Here is a 12,798-nt window from a genome sequence, read left to right on the forward strand (position 1 = left end):
ATGGGTTTGAAATACGGTTTGTCAGCCTGCAGAGCTAAAGAACACTGAGTTACCTGGCCATGGTTACTGCCATGTGAAATATCTTTCACCATTTCAACTCTCCACAAAACATATGGAAAATGACAAAATCACCTTTTGAGGTGGGCCACAAGTTCGATGTCTCTCTGATTCTTCCTCTCAATGAAAAGATTGGGCTGAGGCCTGTAGGTAGGTGGCAAGGAGGGAAAGGACATCTAGGTTCTCATCTTGGCTCATTTACCAACTTCCTGAGGTCACTGGCAAGTCTCTCAGTCATGGCTGTGCATTTTGGACCTGAGGAGCCCTTAGGTCACTTGCAAAGAAAACTGGAGCAGGATGGTCACAAGCCCACATTCACTGTGAGGGCTTTGCTCCTTGAAAGTCATCCTAGTCCCCTAGTTTTTCTCCGCAGAGATTCTTTCCATGGCACCTTTAGTTCTGTGGATGAAAGGTGTGGCAAGCAGATTAAAAAAAAATACACAGACACAAACAGTTGGTTTGATAGATCCATCTTTAATTTTGTCATTTTCTAGCATTCACACTTTGGTTTCTTTTAAAGGGGGGGGAAAAAGAGCCCTGGAGGAACTATGCCCAAAGAGGATCTAGGACTATAGATATCACATTCCAAGAAAAGACCCCGAAAAGGATTTTGGACCTGGGGTGGGTTCCGGGATGCAGTGTTTCGTGTACTTATATCTGTTCTGATAAAAGGACTACTCTACTTCCTTTCCTTAAGGAACATGAACAAAAATTCTTTGTGGGGCATCTGGGTGGCTCAGTCGCTTAAGCTTCGGATTCTTGATTTCAGCTCGGGTCATGATCTCAGGGTCATGGGATCGAGCCCTGTGTCAGGTTCTGCACTCAGAAAGGGGCCTGCTTGAGGTTCTCCCCTTCTTCCTCTCCCTCTGACCCTCCCCCTGAGCTTTCTCTCCCCCTTCCCCCCAATAAATAAATAAATAAACCTTTAAACAAATTCTTTGCCCAACATTCTAGTCCCTTATGATCATGGTACCCACTGACAAAAAAACTTACAAGCAGTTTCCCCTACAAAATCAAGCTTGCTAACAGATCCTGCTGTGGTAAGTCAGGATTGTCATTTCCATATTCAGAAAGTGCAGAGAAGCTAGGTTTTAGAGTGACTCATTATTACTCAAAGGGGCTGAGGTAGAGGGGAGGTGAGAAGCTTCCACTCATCGGGAGAATCTGCAATGTCAGGCCTCATTACTATGGTGGTCTGGCAGGATACTTGGAAGCGTCTCTGCCTTGAGAAGATTAGGAGACAGAACTTGGGATCTGCTTTGGGGATTCCGATAAGCAAATACGACCAAGGTTGGCTGAATCCAGATTTAAAGCAGGCAGCTATGGGTTGAATTACCGATATGAACAGTGTCTATAGTTCAGGTCTTGTATTTCAAGTATTCACGTTCAAAATAAGAATGTTTGGAGTCCCATAGATCCTGCTCTTTATGTTTCTGTGCTAATGGGAAAAACAGCACTCTTAAAGGAGTGAAGGTTTTAATCTTGGACTTGCTTCTTACTGAGTGATAGACACTGCACAAGGTAATGTATTCTTTGGGCCTCGATTTCCTGGGGGGTAAAATGCCAATCCCCTGGTACATTTCCCAGGGGGCTGGTGATGTTGAACTGGGAGCGAAGGCAAAGAAGTACTTAACTACGAACAGGATCCTGGAACCTGGGTTCTTGTAAATCAATCAAGCTGAAATCATGGAACTTCTCAGAAGATAATATCATGGGGTTTCTGGGTGGCTCAGTGGGTTAAAGCCTCTGCCTTCGGCTCAGGTCATGATCCCAGGGTCCTCAGCAGGGGGCCTGCTTCCTCCTCTCTCTCTGCCTGCCTCTCTGCCTACTTGTGATCTCTATCTGTCAAATAAATAAAAACATAAAATCTTTAAAAAAGAAAAAAGAAGATAGTATCATGTATTTCTGAATTAAACAAAACAAAACTATACTTACTGGGACAGTCAGTGTGGTTTCATCAGGGACAAGTTAAACAACTTAAATACATTTAGACAGGTACTATCTCAGTGACAAATGAACTATAATAATCAATTTATTTTTATAAGGTCTCAACACAAACGGGTCCAAACGACATCCCAAGGATTATAAGTCTAAGAATCTAAGTACTACTTTTTAAAAGGGTTGGGACAGAGGGGTACCTGGCTGGCTCGGTCAGTGGAGCGTGAGACTCTTGATCTCCAGGTGGTGAGTTTGAGCCCCACGTTGGATGTAGAGATTACTTCAAAAGAAAACAAAACAGTGTGGAGATTCCTCAAGAAATTAAATAGAGCTTCCCTATGACCCTGCAATTGCACTCCTGGGTATTTACCCCAAAGACACAGATGTCGTGAAAAGAAGGGCCATCTGTACCCCAATGTTTATAGCAGCAATGGCCACAGTCACCAAACTATGGAAAGAACCAAGATGCCCTTCAACGGATGAATGGATAAGGAAGATGTGGTCCATATACACTATGGAGTATTATGCCTCCATCAGAAAGGATGAATACCCAACTTTTGTAGCAACATGGACGGGACTGGAAGAGATTATGATGAGTGAAATAAGTCAAGCAGAGAGAGTCAATTATCATATGGTTTCACTTATTTGTGGAGCATAACAAATAGCATGGAAGACAAGGGGCGTTAGAGAGGAGTAGGGAATTTGGGTAAATTGGAAGGGGAGGTGAACCATGAGAGACTATGGACTCTGAAAAACAATCTGAGGGGTTTGAAGTGGCGGGGGGGTGGGAGGTTGGGGTACCAGGTGGTGGGTATTATAGAGGGCACGGCTTGCATGGAGCACTGGGTGTGGTGAAAAAATAATGAATAATGTTTTTCTGAAAATAAATAAATTGAAAAAAAAAAAAGAAAACAAAACGAAAACATTTGAAAGGGCTGGGACACATAAAGTGAGCACCCCTAATAGTAGGTACTCCAGAAGGAGAGACAAATGATATCCTTATTTGCCAAATTACACCTCAGTCACATTCGTGTACCTAAACTCAGGGTAAGGCGTGTGCCTCAAATAATTCAGGATTCAGAGAGTCAGGCCTTCTTTCTTTATTTCTTGGCCACAGCATTTGCTGACGGGATTTAGAACGCCGCTCTATTGGAAAGTTACAAATTCTTATTGATCATATGAAGCCAATAATCCTGTGCACCAGAACTAAATGTCTCCAAGCCATCATTTTTCATTTGGGAGGAAAGCTGCCTTTATTAATTAGGAGTGCACAGGCCACAAGACATAACAGCCTTTCTGCCATGCGGGGAAGCTTCCTATAGAAACCCCACCAATTTCTTCACCTCCTGGCACACGGGGTGGGCTAGTTCTTTGGCTTTGGTGGATCCCATCTGTAAAACCTTCTCTAGGTGGCCCCGGTCCGTCTTCAGTTTCTCAATCTCCCTCCTGATGGGGGCAAACCGCTGAATCACGGCGTCGGCCACCAGCAGCTTGTAGCGAGCCGTGTCCAGGCCTGCACCCTGCTGGACCGCTTCCTCTATGGGGAGGCTGGCCACCGCTGCGTGAATGGCCACCAGGTTGGAGACCCCGGCTCGGCAGGTTGGTTCGTAGGTCACCTCCGATGTGAAGTCTGTCATAGCCTTGCGGAATTTCTGCACGATCTCCTCAGGGCTGTCTGTTATCCTGACCGTGGCCAGTTTATCAGGGTCTGACTTAGACATTTTGACCGAAGGATCACGGAGGGATTTTACCTTCTTCATGGATGCTAGAGAACAACGCCAACAGACGCACACCGACACCAAAGCCAGAAGACAAGAACAGTATCAGAAAACATCACACCAGGAATGTCAGTGTCTAGATCTTAGAAAGTGCCAAGGGGACCAAAGGCCTTTATTATTATTATTATTATTATTTTATTTTTATTATAAACGAGTATGGCTGACACACCATGTTACTCCAATCTCAGTGTGCAACACTGATTTGACAAATTTATACATTATGTTATGTTCACCACACATGTAGCTACTGTCCATCACCTACAATGCTACCACCCTGACTATATTCCTTATGCTGTGGCTTTTATGTGCCTTTTATTCCCGTGACTTACTCATTCATAACTAGAAGCCTGTACTTTCCTCTCCCCTTCACCCATTTTGTCTAACCCTCCCTTCCCCTCTGGCAACTATCAGTTTGCTCTCTGTATTTACAGGTCTGATTCTGCTTTTTGTTTATTTATTCTCTCTCTTTTCTTTTAAGATTCCACTCATAAATGAGATATGATATTTGTCTTTCTCAGTCTGACTCACCCTCTAGGTCCACCCGTGTTGCCTCGAATGGCACAACCTCATCTTTTTCTATGGTTGAGCATATATAATTGAGCATGTGTCTAAATAGCACAGCTCCCTTATCCATCACCTGCTGATGGATATTTACGTTGCTTCTGAATCTTGGCTATTGTAAATCATGCTGCAATAAACACAGGGGTGCACATATCTTTTTGAGTTAGTGTTTTCATAGCCAGTAGTGGAATTACCCGATCACAGGGTATTTCTATTTCTAATTTTTTGAAGACTCTCCGTGCTGTTTTCCACAGTGGCTGCACCAGTCTGCCTTCCCACTAACAGTGCACGAGAGTTCTTCTTTCTCCACATTCCCGCCAACACTTATTATTTCTTGTCATATGACCTTATTACTTTTATCTGATTATAAAAATAGGAAATACCCATTGTGAAAAATTCAAGCCATTGATATAAGCATGAAAATAAAGATCACCTGAAACATGTAATAAAACTGTTAACATTTGGTTGATCATATTTTCATGCATCTTTTAATGCATCCATACACATACAATGTTTAATCTCAGACAAATGAAATCATTCTGCGTGTTAGCCGTGCATACCTTTCTAAGAAGTCTGGTCTATGTCTTTCCTCTCCTCTCTCCTTTCCTCTCTGCTCATCCCTGTTAGCTAATTACCCTCTGCCTAGAACACTGCCCTTCCTCCCCCCAACAAATTTTAACAATCTATGACAATCCTTTCATTTCTTTACCACAGTTATGTAAGTGTATACCAACACACACACACACACACACACACACACGTGACTTGGTTATTGCTCTGATAGAATCAAGATGTTAAAGCTGTGCTTTATAAACCAGTGTTATTAATAATTGCCTGTTTTATGGCTATTACAGAAACATCCAAGTTGAAATAGGTAAAATAATAATAGGCAAGAACATTAAACTATGACTTATTGCTAAAAGAAGCTTTATTTCAATGCATGGTAGGCCCATTTTTTGTTTGTGTGAATTACTGGAATAGCTTAGAAATTTTTACCTGCCTTATGCTTCTGAACTCATATACTGGGCCCATGTTATACGCCTATAAAATGTTGTCAGTTTAATAAAGATGGACAGCGCTTAGGCTCAATGATCTCTGCCCCTGCCACAAATCTACATCCCTACCAAAATGTTGATAGAGAAACACAGTTTCTTTCCTTCAGAACCTTCCAAACTTGTGTCGTCTCCCAGCTGCTGGTGAGGCTTCAGATCCAGTGGGGGGGATTATACCTCCTATCAGTGTTGGGCATTTAAGAAAAGAGGGTGTGAGAATGATCAGCTCCTTCTTGTTTTATCAACCTGGTGATTCAGCAGTTCTCCTTCTTATGGCTTTGTTTTCTTGTGACTAGGGAAGGCAAGGTCCAATGGCTTTGGAATCAGATCTTTACCATTAACTTGAGATGTGACTTGGATGCAAAAATAGCCTTGCCAAGCCTTAGTTTCTCCATCCATAAAATAGGGAAGAATATATGTATATATCATATATAATTCATTATAAAGTATTGCATAGGTTACTGTATTAATATTTAATATAATATACATTAATTTATTAATATATATTCAATATAACACAATTTACTAAAGAAATATAATTGGTAAATTATATTTACAATGAAAATGATTATTTTTCATTTTTAGTCTTTCCCGTATATACTTTTCAATATAAAGTATTATATAATTTACCAATATATACACACATATACATACAGGTGTGTGTGTTACATAATTTAATGAATTTGATTATTTTTCATTTTTAGTCTTTCCCATACTTTTCAAACTCTTTTGGCTATTTTATTCAATAATGTAATGAGGTCTGCCTGTCCCACAGGACAGAGAAAGATGGGGATCCTAGTTCCAAATCCTGAAGCCAGTCCACAAGAAAGCCAAATTTAGTCCCAAGGAAATTCCAAGCCCCAGTCCATTATCCAATCCCGTCTTGGAAACTGGCCTGATTTAACAGTGCTGTGCTTGTTACTTACTCAGAATGGACCTGGGCACCGGGAAGAACTCGCCATACTTCTTGTTAAACTCTCGTGCTAGACCCTGCACAAGCTCCATGTGCTGGACTTGATCCTCCCCGACAGGAACGTGTGTGGACCTTTAATAAAAGACAGAAAAGCTCAGCAAGGCTCCTGCTTATACTGAAATGATCTTGCAAGCAGCTGCATTTCCTGTGCCTATTTCGCTGTTGGTGTTCAACAAATGTTCACCAACTACAGAGGGAATGTTGAGACCCAAGTCTTTATCTATGTATCGGACTAATGCCAAAGAGACATTTGTCTACTCGAGTTCTGTTTCTTCCATAGCAGAAGAATACAGCCATCAACACTGTGTGACAGGATCTTGCTGGGAGGGAGGAATGGTATCTCAAAGAGCATATGCTCGAAGCATAATTGTATTTTAAAACCACTCCTCGTTCCCTCACCCAGTCAGCACACATTATCCGAGCTTCGACCAGATGCTTTTTACTTCGGCGCTTGTGCTCACACTTGAAAGCCACTCCACCCCACCCTGCAAATCTAAGATGGCAGAAAGCTCTTCAGGCAAGAGTTTTTCCTCCCTGTCATAAGGGGAGTAACAAGATCTTTCTGGAAGAGGCTCCTTCGTTTTCCAGTAAATTGCAATCACAGTACAATTAATATGCCATGGGGAGCTTAAATGAACATATTTATCAGTAAAGTATAGAGAGATCTCAAAAACAACGTTGAATGAAAAAAATATCAAGTTGTAGGAGACATGTAGAGTACACTGACACATAAATCTTAAAAGTACATAGGAAAATATATTGTTTACAGCTGCATGTGTAAGTATAATAACATTCTGGAAGCTCCTCCCCAAATCCATGATTGTAGCCATCTCCAGAGAAGGAGGGAGGAAAATGGTTCTGGGAAAAAGAACAAAGGAGACCTGAATTTTATCCCATAATATTTTATTAAAAAATAAAGATGCGAGCCAAAAATATTAGAATATAGGAGTTCATTTACCATTATTTTAATCTCACATATAAAATTTGTAGTGTTGGATCTCAATGAGGTACATCAAACAAGGGAAGAATTAACCATTACAGAGCAGTCTTGATGGGGAAAACTTTCTCCTGAAGTATTACTAGGGGGAGACAGAAGATTTTAAGTCTTTTATTTAAGACTTAAGATTTAAGTCTTTAATGCTTGGCTGGGGAGTTTACACTTGATTATAAGTTTACACTTGCTAATAAAAAGAGAATAAATTGCTATCACTTCTTGATCAAAAGAGTTTAAGGTTCCTCCTGTGAAAGCAGCTGCCTGAAAGTCAACGTGAATATTTATATGAAATGGTACATTTTGAGTGGAAAAATAACAGCTTTTCAAAACAGCTTCAGAAAAGGAAAATTATATAATCTCCATTGTTATGGAGAGGAAAACCTCTTATACCCGGTTAAGGAGTGGTTCTCAAAAAACTGGCAGAGATCTTCTTATCTCCCTTGTGAATTATTGTCCACAGGCTACTGGTCCGCTTAATAAAGCTGTCTAGCACCCAAACTAGCTACTTTAATATAGTAAAACACTGGAGAGCATTTTGAAAAAATTTGAAAGTTCCTTCATTATTTTTCTTTTTGCAAATTACCTTCCAGTCTTTGTTCTTGTCTATGTGGATGTATAATTTTACATAACTGCAGTATAATATGCATACTATCTTTTATGTTAACCTAATAGATATTTCCCATGTTTCTAGGTGGTCTTCATTAACAGAATTTTTTAATAGCTGCATAAGAACATTCCTGTACTATAGTTATAGAATCTAAGGAATTTATATGATTTCATAGCAGGTTCTTTTGAATAGTCACATGGGGGAAATTTTGATTCAAGTTTATATATTTACATTAATATTATTTGTATTCAATTTGATTCAAAATTATCTTTTATCATAACCCAGAAGTCCCAGGGAGACAAGTCTGGTGAATATATATTCAGTACTTCCTGGTCAAAAGCAAGTTATGGTTGTTAGTTAATGAAACTAATATTTGTTTGTGTCATAAAATAGTTCCGTGTATATTTCCTAAGAAATGCTGATAAATGTTCTGAAGTTTAGAATAAGCAATAGGTTTGAAAGCAACTCCTTGACACTTCTTTTGTATGGAAGTAACACATTTTATTTATTAAAGAAAACCTCTGAACATTAGTTATGTTTTCATATAGCCCCTCAAATACTCACGTAGCTGGGCTGTGTGTGTGTGTGAGAGACAGAGAGACAGAGATTGAGAGTGAGCACGAGAGATTCAGCATAGCACTCATTTAAGAGCACAGGCTTTGGGGATAGGCCAGTTTCAAATCCTGACTCTGACACTCACTTTGTGTTACTTTGGGTAAATCATACAATTTCTATCAACTTTCTTACTGTAAAATGGGAATAATCCTATTTACCCCATACTCTTGTTGTGGAGAGAAACTGAGACAAGGCATGTATGGTGCTTAGCACAGTGTCTAAAATCTCATAACCCTTCAAATCACAGTAGCTAGGTGGGGAACAGAATTCTAAAATGGTATATCATTTTTCAGAAAGGTGTTCAAGGGGTGCCTGGGTCGCTCAGTCAGTTAAGCGCCACCCCCCACCCCGCCTTTTTTTAAAGATTTATTTGAGAGAGAGAGAGGGCGTGAGCATACGGGTAGGGCAGAAGGTGAGAATCTTTCAGCAGACTCTGAGCACAGAGCCCAAGGCAGGGCATGATCTCACAACCCAACCCCTGAGATTACAACCTGAGCTAAAACCAAGAGCAGAGGCCTAACTGACAGCCACCTAGGTGCCCCAAGCTCCCGATTCTTGATCTCAGCTTGGGTCTTGATCTCAGGTTCCTGAGTTCAGGCCCCACACTGAACTCCGTGCTGCGCATGGAGTCTACTTTAAAAAAAAAAAAAAAAAAAAAGATGCTCAAGATGCATTGTCTATACAGCTAGAGGTTCATTCATTATGTGACACTGATTTCAACTCCTCTGGCCTGGAATGGTCTAGACTCCGTTAATGAGTGCCAACTCCCTGACTCTTTGTCTTCGCTTCCTCCAACTCAGGACCAACCAGGGAAAGTCACATATACTCCCCAAACTAATCACGTAAGAGTCTCCCTTCTAGTTGGCCAGCCTCCAGCCTCCCTGTGGCAACAACCTCAAATCAGAGCATACCTGAATCTTCCCTTTTGCCACCACAAAGCCTCTCCGCTCCCCTGCCTGCCTTCAAGTCTCTTTGAAACATGAAACACGAAATCCAAGGGATGGTGGAGGTTTTCCCTGCTGTAGCAAGCTCTGAATAAATAGCCTCTATTTGTTCTCAATGGGTGGTCTTTGTTAAAAGATGATCACTACTGGATTTAAACACAGAAAGCACACCTTTGGAATCATCGGAATAGGTAAAAGGAAAGAACGCTCAGTCTGTATAGCATGAGACAGACAACAAGGAATCAAAAAAAAAAACCTGTCAATATTTAATGATGTGGAAAAATAGAACACAAAACAGCAGGATATAAATTTGGGGGAAAATACAAATTTTCCCCCACTCACGCCAAGGAGAAGCCACGGTGGTTAGAGTGGGGACTCTCGTCAGGCAGTTCTGGGGTCAGATTCCATCCTGACCAGCTGCATGTGCCCGGACAGGTTACTTGACCTCTTCACTCTTGTGTTTTCATTTTAAAACAACTGCCTACTCCTGGAGTTGTGTGAAGAGAGAATACAATGATGCATGCAAAACTTGTAGCCTAGAGCCTTGTATGTGGAAGGCAAAGAAGAGATATTAGCTTAAAAAATTGATTTGAAGGAAATGCACTAAGATGTTCACAAGGTCAGAAATAGTAGCAGTGATTTTTAATTCTTTTCTTGTTGGACATATGTAAGATCATTTAAACTACATTAGAACACTGAAATAAACTGTTGACTCTCTCTCTGCAAGACTATAAAGACAGCGAAATCATGTATCCTGGATAGCTTACAGGTCAAACATCTGAGGCAGGGAGTTAGGTCTGTGGAGATACTTCCTCTGGTCTACTAGAATGTTCCTCCCATACCTCTAACACCTTGGTTCCTTTGTTTCGGGTCTAAGCTTAAATATCACCTCCTCAGAGAAGTGTTCCCTAAGCATACTCTCCAAAGTTGGTTTCTGCCTCTTATTCTTTCCTTTTTCCCCCCACCAAGAAATCTCTACCCCCAATGCAGAGCTTGAACTCATAACCCCAAGATCAAGAGTCATACGCTGTTCTGAGTGAGCCAGCCAGGCACCCCTCCCTTTTATTCTTTTCCACATATCCTATTTCTTTTCTTTCTAGTATTAGTCCTAATCAAATTATTTTATTTCATTTGTTTATTTAATTGTATGTTGTTTTCTCTCCTGCTAAAAAATAAGTTTGAGAGCTTGTCTGTTTTGTTTTTAATTTCTAATCCCCACTAGTACTGCCCAGAGCTCAAGAAATATTTATTGAATAAGTAATCATTTCTTGACCTTTAGGCTAAGATCAAGTGTAAATATTTATTGAATAAGGGAATGATCTCAAGAAGAGGGCACTATGACCGAGATCGTTTTATAGCAATAGAAAAATCACAATGAAATCAGTTCATCATCAGTTTAGAGGATCAGAGCCCGGACCCAGGAGTCAGACTACCTGAGTTTACACCACAGCTCCACCAGCTACAGGATGAGCCATCATAGGCCCAGCTTCCTACTTTTCTGAGCCTCTGTCTGGAGTTGGGGGTCATGATGATGCTTATTTCACAGGACTGTTTCAAGCATTAAATGAGATAACTAAGCACAATACTTGACAGTAGAGCTCAATAAACATTAGCTGTTGATTAGAATATATATTCATTAATATCTGACCTGATGAAGGACAAAATAGTGAAAGACTGATCCTATCAGGGACCTCACTGTGAGGTCCACTGTGACTTTTTTTCAAACCAGGATCGTTTTCCTTTTTTGACTGGTGATTTACACCACAAACATAAATACTAACGTATAATCTCAGGGATAGTCACAGATCTCAGCAGCAATCCTGATACAGATAGAAAACATATTTGACCTATCTGATTAGGCAATCCCCAAATATGAACGGCATGTTATTAAGGAATCTGAGAACCCCTTTAATTTAAAGAAAACAGCAACGGAATAATGAATGGAAAGGAAAAAGCATAGGGGCCACCTGGATGGCTCAGTCAGCTAAGTGTCTGACTGTGGCTTTGGTTATGATCTCAGGTTCCTGGGATCGAGCCCTGCCATCAGGCTCCTCCCGTTTAGCGGGGAGTCTGTTTGTTTCTCTTCCTCTTCCCCTCCCCCTGCTTGCACTCATTCTCCCTCTCTCTCTCTCTCAAATAAATAAATATAATCTAAAAAAAGAAAGGAAGGAAGGAAGGAAGAAGAAAGCAAGCAAGCAAGGAAGGAAGAAGGAAGGAAGGAAGGAAGGCAGAGCATAGGGACCATGACAATAGATCAGGAAGTGGTTTCTCTCCTTCTGAGGTCCTATATGAATTTAGGAAATTCAACATAACGAGCGTTAGGCCTTTGTCCGTTGATCTCTTCCACACAGCCTGGATCAGAAGAAGGTCCCTGGCTTCATCAGTGGTAAAACCAACAATGTTCCTTTTTATGTTCCCTCAGTGCCCACAAGTCCGCATGCGCTCCTCTCTGAGGTACAGGCGCACAACCCCATCTTTCTAAGTCTCCCTCCTTTGACTGGACTCTGCTACTCCCGCCTTGTGATTCTAGTGAGGCTGACGTGCAGAGGTCACTCTGACTCCCCCAAACCAAATTAGCCAACAGGGCAGGTTAAAAAGCAATTACAGTAGCCCATAGGAAATCACAATGGACTGCAGCTAACACAGAAAAAACAATTACCATAATCAATACACTTTAGGCACATCAAAATGAATATTTCCACATGTCAAAATGGTTCCAGATCCACAAAGCAACCAAACTAAACAGAAAACACATTTAGTTTTCATAATGACTCTACATGCGTCTTTGCTTTCTGTGAGATCCTTGCCTCTTTTCTTACAATTCTGTGAGGTTTGGCCTTTTTTTAAAAAAAGGAGATTAAAAAATTTTAATTTTTTTCACCTGGTCCTATTGCTCGCCTTGGCTTCTTCATCTGATTTTAGTTTGTTTGTTTCCAGCCTTTCTTCCCTCTGCTCCTGCTGCTCTTTTCACCTCCTATAATTTATCTTGGCCCCTACTTCTCATCCACTGAGTTTACACTTTACATGAATTCAGCCTGTCTTTGATTCTGCTCACTTATGGGGCTTATTCTCTTCACATTTTCAACCTCTCTCCTCATCGTCTTCCTTTCACTTCAAATAATTTAGAGCTGCTCTTTTAAAATTTATACCCTACATAATGCTATCCATATTAATGCCTTCTCTTCCCCCCCCGTTTTTCTTTTCTTCCCTTTTCCTTTCTTCCTCTTTTCTTTCTTTTTCTTTTTCATTTCTTACCTTTTTTTCTTTTCTTTTCTTTCT

At 40.7% G+C, this 12,798-nt stretch overlaps 1 protein-coding gene across 1 annotated transcript in view; it reads right to left on the bottom strand.

Annotated features, from left to right (window-relative positions):
- Positions 1 to 3,079: 3,079 nt before the first annotated feature.
- Positions 3,080 to 12,798, bottom strand: part of WARS2 (tryptophanyl tRNA synthetase 2, mitochondrial) — a 96,398-nt gene continuing 86,679 nt past the window's right edge. Inside the window, exons 5-6 of the mRNA XM_044239016.1 lie at positions 6,313 to 6,431; positions 3,080 to 3,760 (exon numbers count right to left, since the gene is read on the bottom strand). Of these exons, the coding sequence (XP_044094951.1) occupies positions 3,312 to 3,760; positions 6,313 to 6,431 (568 nt within the window). The 3' untranslated portion in view covers positions 3,080 to 3,311. The remainder of the gene's footprint in view (positions 3,761 to 6,312; positions 6,432 to 12,798) is intronic.

This window comes from Neovison vison, chromosome 2 (genome assembly GCF_020171115.1).
Source record: "Neovison vison isolate M4711 chromosome 2, ASM_NN_V1, whole genome shotgun sequence".
Lineage (NCBI taxonomy): Eukaryota > Metazoa > Chordata > Mammalia > Carnivora > Mustelidae > Neogale > Neogale vison.